Source organism: Rhinatrema bivittatum, chromosome 7 (assembly GCF_901001135.1).
Source record: "Rhinatrema bivittatum chromosome 7, aRhiBiv1.1, whole genome shotgun sequence".
Taxonomy (NCBI): Eukaryota; Metazoa; Chordata; class Amphibia; order Gymnophiona; family Rhinatrematidae; genus Rhinatrema; species Rhinatrema bivittatum.
This window is the reverse complement of record NC_042621.1, coordinates 261,096,678-261,117,802: the sequence shown is the minus strand read 5'-3', so window position 1 is coordinate 261,117,802 and position 21,125 is coordinate 261,096,678. Positions and strand designations below refer to the sequence as shown.

General features: G+C 44.2%; 1 protein-coding gene across 4 annotated transcripts in view; it reads left to right on the top strand.

The window, feature by feature from the left end:
- Positions 1 to 21,125, top strand: part of LOC115095861 (zinc finger matrin-type protein 4-like) — a 354,259-nt gene that overhangs the window by 53,065 nt on the left and 280,069 nt on the right. For all 4 annotated transcript variants that reach the window (XR_003857896.1, XM_029610141.1, XM_029610140.1 and 1 more), the window contains one exon: positions 13,801 to 13,893. Coding sequence is in view for 3 of the 4 variants with exons in the window: in XM_029610140.1 (XP_029466000.1) it covers positions 13,801 to 13,893 (93 nt within the window). In the remaining variant the exon portion in view is untranslated. The remainder of the gene's footprint in view (positions 1 to 13,800; positions 13,894 to 21,125) is intronic.

Below are 21,125 nucleotides of genomic sequence, written 5' to 3'. Positions count from 1 at the left end.
ATCTTAAACTTTCCTCAAATTATAGGAGAAATGCCATATATAACTTTAAAAAGATTTTTGACAACTTCCCTTGGATTTTCTGAACATAATATACCTTCGATTAATAATTGTAGATTTCTTATAAATAGGGCAGTTGTTAAGAATGATAATATAAATGTGATACAAGATTTAACGGGCTTTCTCGAATCTTCTATAGATATAATAGATAGGAAAGTTCTTATGGTCTCTTTTATATCTACTCAAGACGTAATGAATGTTATGCGAAATTATTTTAAGAAATTTACTGTAAAATTTTGTGATTAAGAAGTGATTGTACCCAGATATGGCACCGGTAACTCAGTATCGTAGAAAGGAATTTTTAACTTTGCGACAAAGTGTAACCTCTTTAGGTTATTCCTTTTTATAACGGTACCCGTGCAAGTGTATATTTAAAGAAAGGGGAAGAAACCTTTGTATTTTTCCAAACAGGTCAATTACGGCAATTTATTGAGGCCAGAGGGCCAGTAACTTCATCCCCTAATACTTAAGTGGAGAAAGGTCCTTAGTAAATAATACCACCGCATTTCTATGTAAAGCCTATTTCCTTAAGTTTTTTTCTTTTTTTCTCCTGATAAATTTATTTCCGTCCGCCTTCTGGTAAAGATTTCTGTTTGTATGTAATAGTTTGAAAAACCTTGAATAGTGCATAGGTAAAATGTAAAGCTTGATTATTGCTAAATTTAATTACTGCTAGATACAAATGGAAGGTTTGAAAGATGTTATGTTATGTTTGATTACGGAAGGATTATCAATCTGTGTAAACATTGAAAAATGAGTAAATAAAGTATATATATAAAAAAAAAAAAAGTTGGTTAATATCTTCTGACTCCAACTACTTCTATTTTCTGGTGATGAGGGTGAGATCCTGCTGCTATTGATGTAGACAGGCCGGTGGAGTCTCAGTGAGTCCAGCACGATCGGCCAGCACTCAGGAGGCAGGGCCAAGCATAGGAAGCCAAGCAACACATTCGCCTGCAGCTGTGACCGCTGGTGATCACATTCAGGAATTTGACATGGGACGGCCCAGTGCAGAGAGACTGTCAATCTACTAAGAAGCAAATCTGAAAAGAAATGGGTTCTTGACCGTGTGTGTGGGGAAAAACCTAAGTGACAATCAATATCAGAATAAGGAAACTCAGAAGTGATAACAGCCGTTTCAAAGGTCTATTTGAAATATTTAGAAAATTATCGTGAGGTTCTTAAAACGCCTTGACAGCATACCCTCTAGATTCTGGATCGCCCCGTCCTCTACATCATGTGCGTCAAAACATATTTTTAGTCCATTTTTATATATGCATCTAAAACTTCAAGTGTGAATCGGACAGTTAGATCTAGGCTCAACGTGGGCCGCTGTTTTGCTGTATGCTTCGTCAGGAGCACTTAGATCGTGTTGTCAAATCATTTTACTCCAAATATCCATTGTCCTTTGCAGAAATGTCTTAAATATAGCAGAAGCAGATCCTCTGGACGTCAGCGTCTCTTCATACTATCTGAGAGAGATCAGGACCTTCACCTGTACCAGCCTACTTTCCCCTCGGGTTGAGCCTTTGGGTGCCGAGGCTGGCAGGACTTAGGTGGCTTCTCTGCTAATGGCAGGAAAGAAGGTCAGAAGTAAGCTGAGTTGTTGGCAGGCGGCAGTCGGACGTATCCAGGGAATGGTCAGAGGCAGGCAGCAGACGTCGTGTCCGGGGTCCAGGCCGAGGTCAAACCAGGTATCCATCTGAGGGAGGAGAAGAGGGATGGATAGACAGGGCTGGCAGGCGAAGACAAGAACAGGCAAGCGACGTGGATGGAGCAGATGGGGATGAAGACAGGAACGCTGGGAAGTTACACACACTACTAGGAAGTAATTGGACAAGTTGCTGAGGCAAGCTGCTTCCGGGGGGAACTGCCCTTGTATAGAACTGTGCCGCCATCTTTAGGGGCCGTGGGGAATGTCCCGCCGCAGTCCCTTTAAATATCAGCAAGTGGTGTGCTCGCATGCCTAGGGGGGGAGGTGTCCTGTCGTGGTGAAGAGCGGTGTTCCGCTGCGTGGCTGACTGGCGGCGTTCACCGCGTTGAGGAGAGGTAAAGCTGGCCCGGCCGGGGGTAGCCAATGGACTGCCGAACGCAACAGTCACTCAGCAGCACAAGTACAATACAGGACATCGCTGCTCCAGAATATATGCCAGTGCCCACCAAGGTCAGAAAAGATAAGATGAGAATAAGAACAAAGAGTGCCTAGCACAGCACGTGAACGTTACAACTTGAATGCTCCCTACTGAATACAAAACAACCCCTATCTCTCCCTGAACAAAACAGGAGGCGGAGGGGCTGGATTAGGGAACAGATCAGCTTTTTTTTTCTTTGCTCTCCTTTGTATCTTGCAGTATCACCCCTTCCCCTCCTGTTCTCTGCAGTTGCCTCGGAGGGGAGGGTCTGAAGCAGGAAGCAGAGAGTTGCTCTCTGCTGAGTGAGATTCAGAGCAGCTGGGAGGTAGTAAATCTTCAGCATATCCCCTCTCCCCAAATTTTTGCCACTCCAGTCACAGGCCTAGTGTGCCTGTTGACAAATCCAGGCCTGCCTTGGGTCTGTCCTGTGTGCGCGGTTAGGCCCAGCCTTTCATAGAACACAACCGTAGAGTCCTACAATACTGCTGAGGCTGAGGTGCGTGTAATCGGGCACATATCTGCTCCCAAAGCCTGTAGGCCAGTGGGAGAAATGGGAAGAGCTCAGTAGACACGTAGTGTGTTTTCTGACAGTCAGAAGTGAAGCTTGAAACAATGTTTTCCAGGTACTATTTTATCAGTATTGTGAGGATGGTTCTTCTGCCAGAAACAGTATAATTTAGAGCCCTTCCCGTCTTTCTCTCTCACCATACATTATGATCATCCTGCCTGTCTAACCTTTCAAGTCCATTACTGCACTTTGTATATTTGCCATTCACCTATCGTAGACACCCGTGAGCAAGTCCCTTCTGGCTTGGACAGTGAAGGAACGAAGGCAGGCCCGATCCTATGGGATGAACGTGAGTCGGTTCAATACTCTTCAGTGTTTGTCTAGAATCTCCAGCAATGTTGTTCATGTTTTGTTCTGCTGGAGTTTCCAGCACGAGGGATCCCATCTAATGAGTAGCAGTCACCATCAAAATGAACAGCTGCCTCCAGTGAAATTGCCGAAAGATCTCCAGCATAGCTCTGAAAGCCCCCTAGGAGGATAAGGTTTTCTGGGCTATGGGAGATGGAGAGGTTTTCTTGTCGGAAAGGAAAGGATCTGTGGAACTATGGCCTGGTCTGGCCACTGTTGGAAACAGGATGCTGGGCTTGGTGGACCCTTGGTCTGACCCAGTATGGCATGTTCTTATGTTCTTAACTATAACAGAGGCTCTTCTCTGTAAAAACCCAGGAGTTAAACCTGTGGAGATTTCCACTTTTCCTTTTTAGAGAAGATTGAAAGCTTCTAGTGATGCACTTAGAGAATATTTTTGCTGTGTTTCCTATTCCTCCCCAGCCTGTGCCTTCATGCAAACCGAATGATGCGGATTTCCGATGGAACCTTTTAGCATGTGTCTTGTTTTTGACCTCCATTACCCCAGTCAGTGGAAAATGTCAAACTCAAAAGCTGATCACAGTAAATTGGTGGTCTGCTTCATGATGTGATTAGATACAGTGATTCTGAAAGTTGCATTGAGTTATCAGATAATACGTGTTGACCCCGAACATTTTTCCTTAAGCTTTTCCTTTTAATTCCTGTTGGGCAAATCAGATGCAAAGCTCTGTGACAGATTTCTGTCTGAGCAGATAGCGAGAATTGCTTGCGGACCTCCTGAGCTGGAGATCAGGTCTTCACATTAATCTTTTCCCTCCTTGTGAAACTGCTCTATGAAAGGCAGCAGTCACAGTTCAGTGACCGTCAGGCACTGGTGCATGGTCTCTCAATTATCCCCACCAAGGGCGTTTACACTTCTTATTCCTGTATATTATATTTAGCGATCAACAAAATCACTATCAATTACATTTCCTCCCCTTTATCTTTCCCTTTTTAGGGTATTTTGTTATTAAGGAATGGGAGAAAGTTAGGAGAAAAAGCTAATGCCGTGTAATTTTAGGAGAGCGCCTTGCACAACTGTTATTGTTTTCAAGGATCACTTGTATTATCACATAACTTGAGGTTTCAGTACATATGTCTCATAATAAACCATGTTTTCCTGGTGCCTACAGAAGCCTGAAATTTGTGTGACAAACCCTTTGGGATCCTCACGATAAGGCCCTAGTCTTGAACCCTGTGAGCCAGGACAGGAAAGGTAGCGGAGGGAGGGGGGTTCCGTGTCTGAACAGCTCCTCCAGGGAGGTTGTTGGAATGGCCGGCCCCCTACCTCTTATAAAAGCAGGCGGCAGCATTGCCAGGAGGGGCTTTTTGGTTAAGAGTTAGAGAGCAGGAGTGTTTTCTTGAGGTGTTCCCCTGCTTGGGTACTGGGTTACACAGCCTGGACCAATTCCCTAGTGGGAACGGGGATCAGTGCCTGTCTGGGTGCCAGTTCTGCTTTTGATTAAGATTTTTGGACATCCTTGCATTTTTATTTATTTATTTTTCCTCCTGTGAGAGTCCCGGTACCCCTGGCTGGAGGAATTCGGGTTAGATCAGGAGGTAGGGAAGATTCCTAATGGTGACCCGCTACAGGAGGATTCCAGATTTTTCTACCACTGCGTGAAGATTCTTTCTAAGTTCCCAGTTTGTGGCCAGCCTTCCTGCCTAAAGAGGGGACATCTGTATAGAGATGCTATGTTCCCTGCTACTGGACTTTTCCTATTAAGACAACTGAAGAAGAGAACTTGTGAGTAAGACCTCAATTTCTATTCTGAGGGCACCCAACAGAGTCTTCACCCTGGGAGAGAGACAGGGAAGACTGTGCAGAGACTGAATCTTTTTCTCAATCAGTATATTTAGAAGGGGTCTTTCGTTCCTTCTAAGGATGCCCTGCCAGACTGGGAACTTTGCATGTCTAAACCATAGAGGGGTGAGAGTTTCCCTGCCTAATACTGAGAGACACTTGCACAGAGAAATTGAAGATCTGTAAATTTGACCTGTTTCAAGCCAAGAACTGATGTGAGCAGTGACAATTTTCTAATTAAGAACTCTCAGGCCGATGCGGTAGAAAAAGTGCGGCAGGGCCGGGCGCCCGCTCGTTTGCCGCGCGCACAGTCCGGATCACATACTGCTCGATACAGTATTTAAATGGCATGCAAATGCAAGCCGCGTCCAACGCACGTCCATGAAGCGCAATCCATTTTACTGTATAGGCGCTATACAGCGCCTATACAGTATCCTGGGTGCGCTGGAACCTGTCATTTCAAACGTCATTTCAAATGTGTGACGTTTGAAATGACAGGTACCAGGAAGTGAATGGCTCTCCTACAGACCCCGCTGCCTTGAGCACCCGGCGCCAGCAAGCCCCAGCAGCCGGCGATCGGAGGCAGGGAGCGCAACAAAGCACCCTCCTTCGGACGGGCAAGAGAGACGAAATTTCACAGTCCCAAACCAAACCAATCCAATCCAAGCCCCAGCAGAGAGAGACGAAATTTCACAGTCCCAAACCAACCCAATCCAATCCAAGCCCCAGCAGAGAGAGACGAAATTTCACAGTCCCGGGCAAACTTTCCACCAGCCCCCACTCACCTGCCCTGGCCGCGGCCACGCAAGCCCCCAACAGCAGCAGTAGAAGGGCAGCGAGAGAGCGGCTTCAGCAGCCCGGGGCGGATCGGGCACTCCCCATGCGAGGCGGCTTCCAGCAGCCCCACCGGCGAAGGTGAATACGTGCACGCCTGTACGTCCAATATGGGCGTTCAAGGCAGCGTAGGTGCATGCGCACACGCCGTGACCTGAGCGCCCGGCTGGACGTCGGAGGTCACGGCGTGCGCGTATTCACCTTCGTCGGCGGGGCTGCTGGAAGCCGCCTCGCATGGGGAGCGCCCGATCCGCTGAAGCCGCGCTCTCTCGCCGCCCTTCCAGTCTTGCAAGGAGAGGATCTTGCAAGACTGGAAGATTGGGCATCCAAATGGCAGATGAAATTTAATGTGGCCAAGTGCAAGGTTTTGCATATAGGGAAAAATAACCCTTGCTGTAGTTACACGATGTTAGGTTCCATATTAGGAGCTACCACCCAGGAAAAAGATCTAGGCATCATAGTGGATAATACTTTAAAATCGTCGGCTCAGTATGCTGCAGCAGTCAAAAAAGCAAATAGACTGTTAGGAATTATTAGGAAGGGAATGGTTAATAGAACGGAAAATGTCATAATGCCTCTACATTGCTCATTGGTGAGACCGCACCTTGAATACTGTGTACAATTCTGGTCGCCGCATCTCAAAAAAGATATAGTTGCGATGGAGAAGGTACAGAGAAGGGCAACCAAAATGATAAAGGGGATGGAACAGCTCCCCTATGAGGAAAGGCTGAAGAGGTTAGGGCTGTTCAGCTTGGAGAAGAGACGGCTGAGGGGGGATATGATAGAGGTCTTTAAGATCATGAGAGGTCTTGAACGAGTAGATGTGACTCGGTTATTTACACTTTCGAATAATAGAAGGACTAGAGGGCATTCCATGAAGTTAGCAAGTAACACATTTAAGACTAATCGGAGAAAATTCTTTTTCACTCAATGCACAATAAAGCTCTGGAATTTGTTGCCAGAGGAGGTGGTTAGTGTAGTTAGTGTAGCTGGGTTCAAAAAAGGTTTGGATAAGTTCTTGGAGGAGAAGTCCATTAATGGCTATTAATCAATTATACTTAGGGAATAGCCACTGCTATTAATTGCACCAGTAGCATGGGTTCCTCTTAGAGTTTGGGTAATTGCCAGGTTCTTGTGGCCTGGTTTTGGCCTCTGTTGGAAACAGGATGCTGGGCTTGATGGACCCTTGGTCTGACCCAGCATGGCAATTTCTTATGTTCTTATGTTCTACTGCTGCTGCTGGGGGCTTGCGTGGCTGCGGCCAGGGCAGGTGAGCGGGGGCTGGGGGAAAGTTTGCCCGGGATTCTGAAATTTTGTCTCTCTCTGCTGGGGCTTGGATTGGGTTGGTTTGGTCTGGGACTGTGAAATTTCGTCTCTCTCTGCTGGGGCTTGCCTGATGCTTGGATTGGGTTGGTTTGGTTTGGGACTGTGAATTTTCGTGTGAAATTTCGAAATTTACCGCCTACCCTGACCCTGGCGTTAGTGTGAAACCACACTAACGCCAGGGTCAGGGTAGGCGGTAAATTAGCAGATAAAAGACGCGGCAAGATAGGTTAAAAAGGAGATAGTCGGGGCGCACGTTACTGTATGGGAGGGAATAGCTAATCGGATCGTTTACATATATATACATGCCGCGGGCGGAAAGGGATACGCGTCGAGTAAAAGAAGCGGTAAGGATCGGTAAAAACAGATAGTGAATCGCGGGTTAGACTTACGCGGCCAAATTGTGAGTACACAGCGGGTTAGAAACGGGGTAACTGCGGCCGCGCTTTACTGTATCGGCCTGTCTGACAGTAAAAGTTTAATTTTTCACACTCAATCTGAGTCTCCAGAATCTTTTCTGGCACTCACATCCCTTGAACTGAAATAGAGAGTCACCCCAGCCATCTTGGGCTCTGGAGGATTAGTCCTCCCCCTCCCCCACTGGAAAAAGAGCCCTGTCCCAGGGCTCCTGGACTGTTGGTGGGAGGAAGGTAAAGGATTGGATCTGGGACCCTCGTGTGCCCCTGCCCTCCTGGCCCATAAACTGGAGAAGGGGTTACGTTTGAAATACCCAGGTGCAGAAATCTAATGGAAGCCATATTAGGAAAACTCTGCTGCAAAATAAGGTACATAACATGATTTCTGTTCATATATTTACATATATATGTATATAGTAAAAATATATATTGACAGTCACCCTACTAAAGGGATAAAGGCTGTAATAAAGCAAAAATACCCATAACAAAACCTTAATTCTACCCCAATTATGTATTCACATTGTTTTATATGGAAATGCTTACAGATACCCATATACCTACAGAAACAGAAACCACTTTATTCATTTCATGTATCAATCATTAAAACACCTCCACTATTAACCCTGCACAATATGCATCCTAAAGTTATTTAAACACTCAAACCATTCATACCTAAAGCACATCAATCATTCTACAGTAAAAAAATAATAAAAACAACCATAGCACTATATTTCACAAAACTTAATAGAATATTGCCTGAAAGGTGTGCTTTAGGTATGAATGGTTTGAGTGTTTAAATAACTTTAGGATGCATATTGTGCAGGGTTAATAGTGGAGGTGTTTTAATGATTGATACATGAAATGAATAAAGTGGTTTCTGTTTCTGTAGGTATATGGGTATCTGTAAGCATTTCCATATAAATTGTTTTCCTTGTTATATGTAACTGCTTTTCTGCACTATTGTTTAAATGGTAAAGTTTATTATAATTACACCCCTGTTTCTTGTGAACCAGCATGATGGGACCACCGTCTTGAATGTTGGTATATAAAAAAGTTAAATAAATAAATAAATAAAATAAAACAATGTGGATAAATACTTGAGGTATAATTAGGGTTTTGTTAAGGGTATTTTTGTTTTGTTTGATATATATATATATCCTAAATGGAATAGAAAACTTTGCTTAGGTCATTGCTTCGAATTATACCACGAGACTGCACAAACTCACTTACAGGCCGATACAGAAAAACGCGCGGGAGAGCCGGCAAGCACAGGCCACTCTCCTGGGCGCACGATTCAGGAAGGTGGCCTATGCAAATTAGGGCCTGCAGTAAAAGGAGGCGCTAGGGACACTAGCGCGTCCCTAGCGCCTCCTTTTTGACAGGAGCGGCGGCTGTCAGCGGGTTTGATGCTCAATTTTGCCAGCGTCGGTTCTCAAACCCGCTGACAGCCACGGGTTTGGAAAACGGATGCCGGCATACTTGAGCGTCCGTCTTCCGGGCCGTGGGCCGATTTTTTAATTTTTTTTTTTTTTAATTTTTAATTTTTACTTTTTTTTTTTTTTTTTTTTACTTTTGGGGCCTCCGACTTAATATCGCTATGATATTAAGTCGAAGGGTGTATAGAAAAGCAGTTTTTTCTGCTTTTCTGTACACTTCCCCGGCGCCAGCAGAAATTAACGTCAGCCTTTGGGCAGCCTAAAATTTCTGAAAGTAAAATTTGCGACTTGGATGCACATTTTACTTTCTGTATTGCGCGGGAATAACTAATAGGGCCATCAACATGCATTTGCATGTTGCGGGCACTATTAGTTTCGGGGGGGTTGGACACGCGTTTTCGACGCGCGCTATTACCCCTTACTGTATAAGGGGTAAACCTAGAGCGTCGAAAACGCGCGTCCAAACCTTTGCTAACAGTGCGCTCCACCGGAGCGTACGTACTGTATCGGCCTGTGTGCGAGCAGGCATCTCTATATAGTTGCCATAGTTGAAGAAAATGTAAGACTTGAAGGCACTCGCCACTGAGGCAAAAGTCTCAACAAACTCTGTTGTACACACATTTTTTCAAAGTTATCGGGTATATGCACTTACCAAGTTTTCTATTCAATTCATATTGTCTAGAGGATTTCTACCGCAGTAACTGCTGCGGATTACCTTTTAAATGAGCTTAATCTAGATCTTCTAACCCTCATTCCCAGGGTGTTGTTTGCCAATGGCGAAACAGGGGCCTTACTGGGGCTTTTGACCTGTTAACCCGAGACATCATATATCATAGGTTGTCTTTTGCCGTATGCATGAATGCTATTGGATCTGTGTATGTCTTTGGGCTCTTATATATTTTGAAATTTGAGAATGCAATAATTAGAGCACTGATATGTAATAATTATCATACATAACGAGTAATTTCCACTGTCATCTGTCTATTTGATATACTGCATATATCTGTTTTATATGTATGTTAACAATAGATTCTTCTGCCCATTTTTGCACTTGTATTAGTGTTACGCATGTTGTAGTATGGCTAGACTATATTTGATTGTTTAGAACTAAATATAGCAGGCATTGCTCTCTTGTTTCAGTATGGCATGTTTTTGAATAAATTTGTTTTTAATTTCTTCACATTAGTGCGTTTTTTCCATTTTGGGGATTTAACTTTGTACATATCATAGAGCACTTTATACATTTATCTACACTGCCCACTTTCTGTCTTTTTAATGTGGATCTGAAGTAGAGATTGGGTGACTTTCTTGCAGCTCCATGGATGGTGGTATGTGTGGGTATGTTTACATATTAGCAAAACAAGTGGGGATGGTTCGTGATTATGAGATGAGGACAGGGAATGCTTTATGTGTTGGTATGATTGTGGTATTGCATTCAGGGATGCTCTCTGTTGGGGGTAGATGTGTTTATATTTTTTTGGGTTGTTTTTTTTAATGCAACCCTGCCTAGATCTGGAGAGTTAAAAGCTGTTCTTCCTGCAAAGGGAGATCATGACGAGAGCTGTTGGCTCTGTGCAAGCAGAACTCAGCAGGACGCAACGTTTTGTTTTTTTTTTGTTCTTTTTCCCTTGCTTGCCTTTGAAGGATGGCTGCTTGGGTGAATAAATACTACTTCAGTAGGAGGCAAGAGAGTTGTTGATTATAGAGTGGAGTGTGGAAGCTGAAGGAGAATCGGGGGATTCTGCCTAGGTAGATGAGTGAAAAGTGAGTTTAGGAAGTTCAGATTCTCGTAGCTTGCAGCCTTCCCAGGTGTGAGGTGGTGGTGTGGCTAAGAATATTTTGCTCCTGATCACTGAGGGCCATCCAGAGGACCTCCGCTCAGAAGAGAGAGAATGAAATCCTGCTGGGGAAGCCCAAAGTGGAGTATTAGAGGAGAGTTTCTGTTTGGGCAGTGTACCCTGAACCCCTTGGGGTTAACACTGGAGCTTTGAATTAACATCTGAAGGGAAGTTTCCTTTTTGGATCTTGAATTGTACTGCATCTATAAATGATTGTTGTGTTTCAGCTGCTTCTGCCTGTCTGCCTTCTTATTGGGACCTTGTCTTGATAATTTTGTTGAGATTCTTGCACTTGGATAAGTTTTGCACTCTTTTTTTAAATGAAATCTTTTTCTTTGGATCTGCATACTGAGGTGTGGACCCTTGATTTTGATGTAAGTCTTCCTTTGGGCCTCCCAGTATTTTCCTGGTCCCGAACTGGTGAGCTCTGGTGGAGCAGGGCTGAAGAAGTGTTACCACTGCCGCAGCTGCTGAAGGTGACCCCAGTGAAAGGCGATTACATGTATATATTTTTATCTTTTTGTAATATGTTAATTGCTTATTTGTGATTGTTATGTGGGGGGATATTTGATGGGTAGGCACTACAGCTTCAGAAACGACTTGGTGGTGTTTTTTCCGTTTCAAGATTACAGATATCCACTGAATAGGAACAGTGGTCTTCTTTTACCTTAACTGCTGTTAAAGAGGTTAGTATGACCATTTCTAGTTTAAAGGCAATTCACTCAGTTTTGGACCCTTGTTCTTTTGTAATTGTAAAAAACAAAACAAAACAAAACCATAAGCTCAGCCTCTTTTGATTTTGTGAAACAAATGATTAATAGATCACTGGAGGAAAGTTGTGTTGCCTAGTAAATGGAAACAGGCCACAGTAAGAGCTGTTCAAAAAGACTTACACGTACGGTAAGTGATTTAGCTAATTATCGGCCTGTTTCCAACTAACTGCCCCTAGCAAAAGTATTAGAGAAGATGGCTTTGTCCCCGCTCGATGACCATATCGCTTTGGTTGAGATCCTCAACCCGCACCAGCATGGTTTTCGAAAGCAGCACAATACCGAGCCCTGATGAATGCGCTATTACGCTGCTTAGATCGGGGGCACTCGCAGCGTTTGGCACGGTCCATCAGGAAATTCTGTTATACCGTTTACAGAATTGTGGCATTACCGGAGCGGTCATTAAGTGGTTTGAATCTCTTTTTTGACAAACAGAAAGCAGTGGGTGCAAATGGGTGCTAAGTGCTCTATTTGGCATGCGTTGAACTGGGGGGTGCCACAGGGAACCGCGCACTCCTCAGTTTTATTCAATATCCATTTAGCGTCAGTGGGGGCACTACTTCAGAGCTCAGGCTTATCGTATTTTAGATATGCTGCTGATGATGTCCAGCATTTTTCTGTCAAGTAAAGTTCTTTACAGGATACTATTGCTGCTATTAAAATTTTGTGGCTAGCAGGGAATCGCATATTTCGTAATGTACAGAAAATGAAAATCCTTTGGGTGGGAAAACTTCAATTCAGTGAGCGTACCCAACAACAAATTGGTTTGGATGGTGTTGCAATCTCTTGGTGTCTCTTCAGACTCGTAGCTGTCAGAGAAGCCACAAATAATGGCAGGTGGCCAAAGTTGCTTTTTACAAGCTTTAACTAGCAAGGCCAGAGCACGTTACCCAAGGAAATGTTTCAAACAGTAGTACAGTCCTTGGTCCTTAGCCTTATCGTCTGTTGTAGCTCCTCGTATGGAGGATTGCCAGATATGCTTTTAAATGCTTTGCAGTTGAGTCAGCATGCCACGGCTCGTGTTCTGTGTGGTCTTTGTAAAGAATCAGAAGTTAGAAAGGACAGGGTCAAGGGTTTTCTCTTGTGCAGCTGGCACAGCATGGAATAAATTGCCAGAAAAGTTAAGTGCAGGAGGTATTCAGAAAATTACTTAAAACTTTGTTTTCTAAAGATGTATATGGGTGAGGTAAGGTTTTATCATTTTATTGTGAATGTTTTTATTATTATTGTCTAAAAGTTATGAGGCTGAATTATTATGATATGTGAAATGGTGATTTTATTGTTTTGAATGTTTGTAATCTGCGCTGGATGATGTCACTGGAAGCAGCAGAATATGAGAATTGTAAAAAATAATAAATGTGTGAATTTTATATTATGATATTTTGTATTTTTCATTAAAAAGTTGAAATATTGTATATTTGATATATAATTTTGGTATATTGGTAGTTTTGGGGGCCATTTTTGATTGCATAAATATTGAGCTTGTGCCAACATTTGAAAATTTAATTTTGGATGTAGCAGTTTTGTAGCCCTTTTGAGAAGATAAATATTGCTAACAATAGAGGAATACAACAGGTCGCGATACATGTTTAAACTGTAGAGAGGCGTGTGTATTCTATACATAGGAACAGATGATGGCAGATAAGGGCCACATGGCCCATCCAGTCTGCCCAAGTGACTAAACAGCCTGTTTGATCTCTGAATCTTGTCTCCGCATCCCTGCTGCCTGTATCTGGGCACCACCAGGTCCACTCTTAAGCTATTCTAGGCATCCACCCCTCTCGCAGTAAAGAAGTATTTCCTCACAGCCTCCTTCCTTCCCGCTTCATGACATGACTCCTAGCCCTTCAGCACACGTGCCATAAATATATATTCATGTGCTGTAATTGTATATGCAGAGCGTGTATCTGGAATAAATATTTCTGCAAAGTAGAGGACATTTTATGGATGTGTTCAAATGAAAGCCTTCGGGTCTTATGTCTGTAAAAGGTCACTGCATTCATGAGTGCACTGGAGTTAAGTGATCGGTGGAGCAAAGCAAAATCAATAGTGGAAGGTCCTGTTTCTGGGCAAAATGGTACCTAGGATTGGGCGACATCCTTCCTAGCATTAATACAAAATAGAGTTTAGCAACTGTGTGCCCCACTGGAAACGTGATGTCCAGGATAGGTGGCAATGCCAGTGCTTGGAAGCAGGTTAAAAAGATCGCTTCTCTACTTGTGATGTGATTGCTATAGGATCTACTCTGATGTCTGCTTATCTTTCGTCTTGCAGAGCAAGAAGCATGCCAACAAGGTCCGACTCTACTACATGCTGCACCCTGAGGACGGAGGTCCTCCCTCAAAAAAACTACGACCTGATGACCCGGTAAGTGCCCATCCACTTTCACCATCTTCTCCACTTTCCTATATTTTTTTTTGTATTCTATCTGTCTTCACTGCCACTTATTGTCCTGAGATACTACTCCAGTCCACCATGGAAAACAGGTCATTGGAAGACTGATGGTGGCAGTGGTGCTCCTACGGAGCTGTATCTAGATGGAAAACTTCAAAGGGCAATCTTCAATGGGATCTAGCTAATACTTAGCTGGCTAGATTCCTTGGGGTGAAAATTGAACTCTGCAGCGACTGAAATATGGGAGTTTGGGGAGGCATGACAGAGGTAATCTTCAAAGGAGTTAATGCACGTAAATGTAACATACTATCGTAGCAATTTTCAAAAGCCCACTTACGTGCAGAAAGTACATTTACACATGTAAAACTTATTGACAAATCAATGGCATATGTTGTAGCAATTTTGAAAAGCCCTCTTAAACATGTAAAGTGCATTTCCATGTGTAAAGCCCAATTTTAAGCAGGTAAATCTTTTTGAAAATTCCCCCTGGATTGGAGGCAGGAAAATATGTGTATGTATTTAGTTTTGAAATGTAGGCATTAATTTGCCATTGAAAGGTCTGCCCGCAGATATAATGAGGTATGCAGATTCTTTTGTATCTGCTTACCTTGTAGATAATTCATTTAAAAGAGAAGCTTCCTGCGTACCTTGGCCTTAGGCAGCTTTAGTGAAAATTGCCCCCTTAACTAATAGGCCACCTGTGACTGTTGGTATGTCATTGTGGTTGATTGTGTGCCAGGCTCTGTGCATACAACAGAAACCGCAATCGGATGTATGCAGCAGAAATCATCACACTGAGGGAGGTTGTGGGATTGCCTAATGACTAATCTGGGGCTTTTTAATGTTCCAGCTCTTCTTCTGGATAAAAATAATAGACAGGAAGGGCTATCCATTACACAAAAGTTATATTTGCAGTTATTGATTGCAGCTAGAGGTCATTATTTCCGAGTGGAAATCCTATCCCGCACTAACGAGCTTTGGCAATTAACCTTCCACATAATTGTAACCATTCTCTTTAGATAACTTTCTATATTTGAGTCATTTATTTTACATGGGAAGGCTCTAGGTTTTTTTTATTTTTTTTCTGTTTTATATATCTTTGGGGCCTGTGGATTTTTTTAGTTTAGATTTAATTACATTTTCCAGATCTGAACTCAAGGCGACTTACAAATTCAGGTGCTGTGCTTAGGTACTAAAACTTTGTTATGATGAGCATGAATTTAATTAAGGCATTTAACAGTTAAACCATACTCCCCTCCAATACCTATAACAAATGCAAATTTAAAAAAGAAACAAAATCACTCCAAGACATCATCTTAATAAATACATCACAACACACAGAACAACGGAAGCAAATTAAGATAAAACCTCCAGCCTGCTATTCCCTGGGACATAAACTCCTTTCCACTAACAGACCATGACAAGGGCACGCAGCCCACTAAACATATAAAACGCCATTCCAGTCAGCAAAGATGGCACAGCCTGAACGGAGCAGTGCCAACAAAATCCTGAGCTGCCAATGCAGGGAATAGCTAAGTCTTCACCTGCTTCTGAAAATGAGGGTAATTCTCTTCCAACTTTATATTCATCAGGAGCCTGTTCCACATATAGGGCTGTTTACTACGGCTATTACTGTGCTATTTATAAAGTCTGCATTAGCAGAACTTAAATTTAATCTGCATTTTCAGCATGTGAAATTTAAATCCTGCTCTGGGATTGTAAAGTGCTGGCACGCCAGTCCTGAAAGGCAGAGTCAGCATGCACGCACTTAACTAAACATGGGGAGAAGGGGGGGCATTGTCTATGGCCCGCTGGCCCCTTCTGATCCCTAACACTTAAAGTACCCCAAATCCCTGCCTCCCACTTCCTGTTCCTCCAGTACCTTCCTTGCATGACAGTGACTTCCTCGTGGACCCCCTAACTCCCATTAGTGCCCCTGCTTGCAGGAAGAGACAAACCTGCTTCCCAAGTTCCTAATGACTCTAGTGATGCTCTCGCCACGATGCTGTCTGGCAGTCAGGTTTTGCACACTTTTTAGTACATAGATCCCTTAGAGCCCTCTCTGCTAAGCCTTTATCCCATAGACAAAAAAATGGGAGAAAACCTTTAGGGCCAGATTTTCAAAGGGTTACGCACGCCGAGCCTATTTTGCATGGGCCCGGCGGCACGCGCATGTCCTGGGACTTTGTGAAAGGGGCGGGGGCGGGACCGAGGCCTCTGGCCGGCGCACGCAACCTACGCCTGCCTGGAGGCAGGCGCAACTTATTTAAACAAAGGTGAGGGATTTAGGCAGAGGGAGGGGAAGGTGGGGGGGGGGGGGGCGGAGGGAACGGGGAAAGCCATCGGGGCTCCCCTAGGGCTCAGCGTGCACAAGTGTGCACCCCCTTGCACGCGCCGACCCTGGATTTTATAACATGCGCGCGGCTGCGCACGCATGTTATAAAATCAGGCATACATTTGTGCGCGCCAAGTTGTGCGCACAAATCTACGCCCGCGCGTCATTCTTAAAATCCGGCCCTTAGTGAATAACCCTCTTAGCATCTAAATTGTATTTCTCTCTTGTTTTTTTTTCTCCTACCATTTCCTGCATTATGCTACTGAGTATTCTTGACTGCATTTCCTGTAGGGTGCTTGCTGTGCTCGGAGACATTGATGGTGATTTGGTCTCTTCAGTGAGGCAGCCCATCCTGGGGGGAAGGGGAGTGCTATTTGTTCCATAACACATTTCATTTAAGTCACCAACAGGAGTACAGAGGAGGAATAATTTACAATATCGCAGTATTTCATTGACTCTGTAGCCTGAAGTTCGCATATGCCTGCTGCTGTACCGTGCTATCTGATAGTGACACTTGCTGGCGAGGCTTCATGAGAGCTGGAGGCTCTTGAATACGGTCATGGCCTTCCTCCTCTCTCTGACTTGTAACTTTTTTTTTTTTGATGAACGAGGCATCAGGAAATTATCAAATTTACCCGAGAGCTGAAAAAAGAGTAAAGCTGTGTAATTTTTAATTTTTAAAATAGTTTCTTTATTACACAGAATGTCAGTGACAAGCATGGTGCAAAAGAAAAACTTTTTTCCATTTTCTCTCTAGCACTAAAACAAAATCCCAACCCAAATCATTCCAAGCAAACATTCTCCTTTCTCTAGGAAGAAAAACTAAAAATGACATAAAACATCGCATGTAACCACAGATATAAATTCCCAAATATTCAGGGATTATTTGTATTGAAACTTACACTGCATCTCAATTGGTATTGAAGAAATCTATTGCTCCAAGAATTTGAAAAAATACAATTTTCTATTTTTAAAACTTAAGTGGTTTTGTAACTATTTTACATTCCAAGAGAAGCAGCTCTAACCTACCAGCTTTCCACATCATACAATTAGGCCCTAGCAACTTTTACAAATACAGCACTTGGCTATAAATAAATTGTGAAGTTTACCTGTGAGTAGCTAGACCAAGTTTTACAGCAAACCTTTCCCAGCAGTTGTGTTAGCAATACTCCCTGTATAAAATCCAGATAGTGAGCTGAAAGAGTCCTAAAGGTGTAGTCTGCGTGTGTAAGATTGAGTCATACAAAATAGGAATAGCGCAGCTGAAGTGCAGGTCTTCACCAGGACCCTTTGCCAGCGTCACACCAAGTGAAATACAGCATGAAGTGCTCGGAAGAAAAACATTTTTAATGAAAACAGTGGGCGTACCCATCTTAAAAAGTGCACTCCTTTTAATCCAACAAAGGTCAATTCCAAAAAATACGTTAGAACAAAAAATTAAAGATGACTTGGGAATAAGAGCAAACAGGAGTAGAGCCAAGACTCAGGAGCATTGGTATCTTGAAGAACTCAAGACAGCATTACATCTAAATTTTCCAGTTTATTACTGATGCCCAGACTGGGCCTTTGTTTTAATCACGTGAGGCAATCTGCTTGTGGTTCAGAGCCAGACTTCCACATCGTGGCTCCTATTCCCTTCGGGAGGATCCCAAACTCAGATACAAATATAAGAAAAGAAACGGGTAGAAACTACATCAGCTGGGAATACTACTATTCAGTAATGATGCAGTTTAGCTTTATTAAAGTCCTCCAAGTACAAACAACTCCTGGTGTGGGGAGTCTTGGAGGAGCATTCAGTTCCATGTTAGGCTCAGTACTTGTGCTGCTGTGGAAAGATGGCAGAAGATTGCCTTGGGGTGGGGACCTGATCAGGTTCTAGGTTGACTAGGTCCCAGCCTGTCTTCAGAATCTGCTCCTCAATTTTCTTGTGCCTCTTCATGTCAGAAAAGACCTTATTCAGCCGGGCCTCTCGTTTCTGACTCTTGCCTGAGCTGCCTGTTCTTCTCTGGTTAACCAGAGTTTTTAGGAGTTGCTGGCTCATCGTCAACATCAAAATCAAACTCAGTTGGGACTTGGGGTTGTATTTCTGCTTCCTCCTCAGCCTCAGGTGCCTCGTCTGATCTGTAGTCCTCAGGGTCAGTCTCTGGTGTTGGTGGACGATGTGGCAGGATCTCCACCTGCAGTGGCAGGATTCCCAGGCTGGCCAGGAGCTCCTCAGGGGCAGAAATCCAGGTATCGGGGGACTCCAGCTCCTCATCGCTGCAGGCCACACACCAGTCCTCTGGCTCATGCTCCTCCTTCTCCTCTTCTCCACGGCAAGAGACTCCAAACCAGCAGTCACCTTGCTGGCCTCTGCTTCCTCTTGCCTCTTCTGCATCTGGAGATGCAGGCTGCATCCTCATGGGGTGCGTAACACTGAGTTTCATCTTTTCCAGGTTTGAGTTTCATTTAACTTTGTTTCTTCTTATTAGAAAAGGAAGTAAATTATTTTAGGCAGCCAGTGGTAAAAGAGCTCGCCCTCTTCCCAGCTATGCAAACTCAATTTTAATTTTTATTTGTAAGACTTTGTCTTTAAGAAAATAAACCATCAGCTCAGCACCTAGGGCCCCTGATGCGGGCAGAGGGTGCTCTGGTTTAATCGTCCGATGGGCTTCCTGATTGCTTCAGCTGCCTTCTTTGCGATGCAGTTCATATCTGGCCGGCCTGTCGGGCCACCGCATGTTATGACTTGTAGGTGTGTGGGCTCTGGGCCGAGGTGAGAGATGGTACCGCCCACAGGGAGGAGCCCTGTCAGCCTCACCGTCGGGAGGCGAGGTCTCAGTGGACGTCAGACACAGCTGTGGAATAGAGTTTTTATTAGAGGTAGAAAGGCACAGCCCATGGAGCAGGGGGTGCAGGTGAAAGTAATAAGGTATGAGCAGGGGGGTATACCTAGAGGGAATTTCTCAGATGTGGAGATCCGTTAATGGTCCGCGGAGCGGGGTACACCGAAGAAGTCTCTCTGTAGTGATGATGAAGTAGTGGTCTGCAGCGCAGGGTACACCAGGGGATTCCTCACTCAGAGATGGTATGGTAGTGGCCCGAGGTACGGGGTACACCAGTGTGAGGGTCCTGTAGCGATGATGCGGTAATGGCCTGCAGCGCAGGGTACAGCGAAGTGAGTCCTCACTTAATGACACGATAGTGGCCCGAGGCACCGGAAAGGATCCCACAAAGGCAGGTCTAGTGGTGGTCCCTGGAGTCAAGGTACTCACAGAGTGGTAGTTCCAGGAGAGGTCCTGGGGAACGGCAACAGACAGCAGGCCAAGGCAGAAGGCCCTGCGAGGAGCGGATAGCCAGAGACTAGGAAGGGCCCCCGAGGAGCGGGTACCCACAGCGTCTCACGCCGAAGCGCAGGAACTGGAATAGGAAGTCCGAAAGAGTGAAGCGGATTCAGCAATGAGGGAACTCCTTGATAACTCATCCATAGGCAGGGCCAGCCAGCTTTAAGTACCGGAGAGTATAGACGTCACCCAGAGGGGACGCCCCCGAGGTTCCCGCCATGACATGCTTAAGACTGGCCTGTACGTGTGCATCCCTAAGTGATCCTATGAGCAAGATGGCGGTCGGCAGCACCCACTCTGTCCCGGGAACGCCGGGGAGGTCGGCAGTAGCTGGCGGAGGCCGCCACTTTCCCCAGTGGTGTCAAGGCAGCAAAGAGGTGAGCATTAGTGGTCGTAGCCGTCTGCGACCGACGGGCATAACACTGCATTTCAGTTTCAGAGCAATACTTAATGTTCTAAAAAACCCAATGACCTGTACCATTTCCTGGAAGTTTATTTATTGATTCACTTGTTTTATGCTTGTTAAAGTAATATGGCCCATAGCTCCATGCCATAAGGGACAGGCTGGGCCGGTCCTAATTATAGCCCCTTGCATCCATGGACTTGCGGTTCTGTTGGGTCTTGGAAGAATTGGAAAAAGTCCATTAACATTGCCAGGTAAAACCAGGACTGCCTTATCTGGAGAACAGGTGGAGTGGTTAAACGCATCGATGAGATTGCACTCGCCGCAGCGCAATTTAAGATCTTTGAATAAAGGGCTACTTGCAATCCCATTGCTTTCATCAGTCAGATTAACATCTGTTAGAGAAAGGGCTTTATCTTTTGCAGCCCCTAAGGTCTGGAATAACTTGCCAGTAGAATTAAGGTTAGAAACAAGGCAGCTAGAATTTAAAAAACTACTAAAAACATGGCTGTTCAAGCAGGCCTTTAACGAGAGTAACAGCTGAGAAAGCAAATTGCAGCTACAGCAATACATAATTTTGAAGCAGGTTTCAAGCCCAGTAATTTTAGGATATATATTTTAGTTTTGTATTAAGGGATGTAAATTTTAATTAATGATGTATGTATATTTTTATTTTTATTTGTATGATATAATGTATTTTTATGTAGAAGTTGTAAACCGATGTGAAGATTTGGTCCATACACCAGTATAGAAAAGTGCATTAAATAAAATAAATAATTCTTGTCTCTTATGGACATAGTGCTGAGCTATCTGGTCACCTTTGCTAAAGAGACACATTATCCTAGACCAAGGGTGGGCAACTCTGGTCTGCAAGGTGCCCCTAACCAGTCTGGTTTTCAGGTCATCTCCAATGAATATGCATGAGACATTTGCATGCACACTGCTTTGATTGTATGAACATCTCTCATGCATATTCATTAGGGATAGCCTGAAAACCCTCACCAGTTAGGGTTACTCGAAGACTGGAGTTGCCCACCCCTGGCCTAAACCACTCAAAATGGTGTCCAGGATGCAATGCTCCCTGTGGGCATATACGGATCAATTGTCAAAAACCCACTGAGTGGTGATAAATAGCCAGGTAATT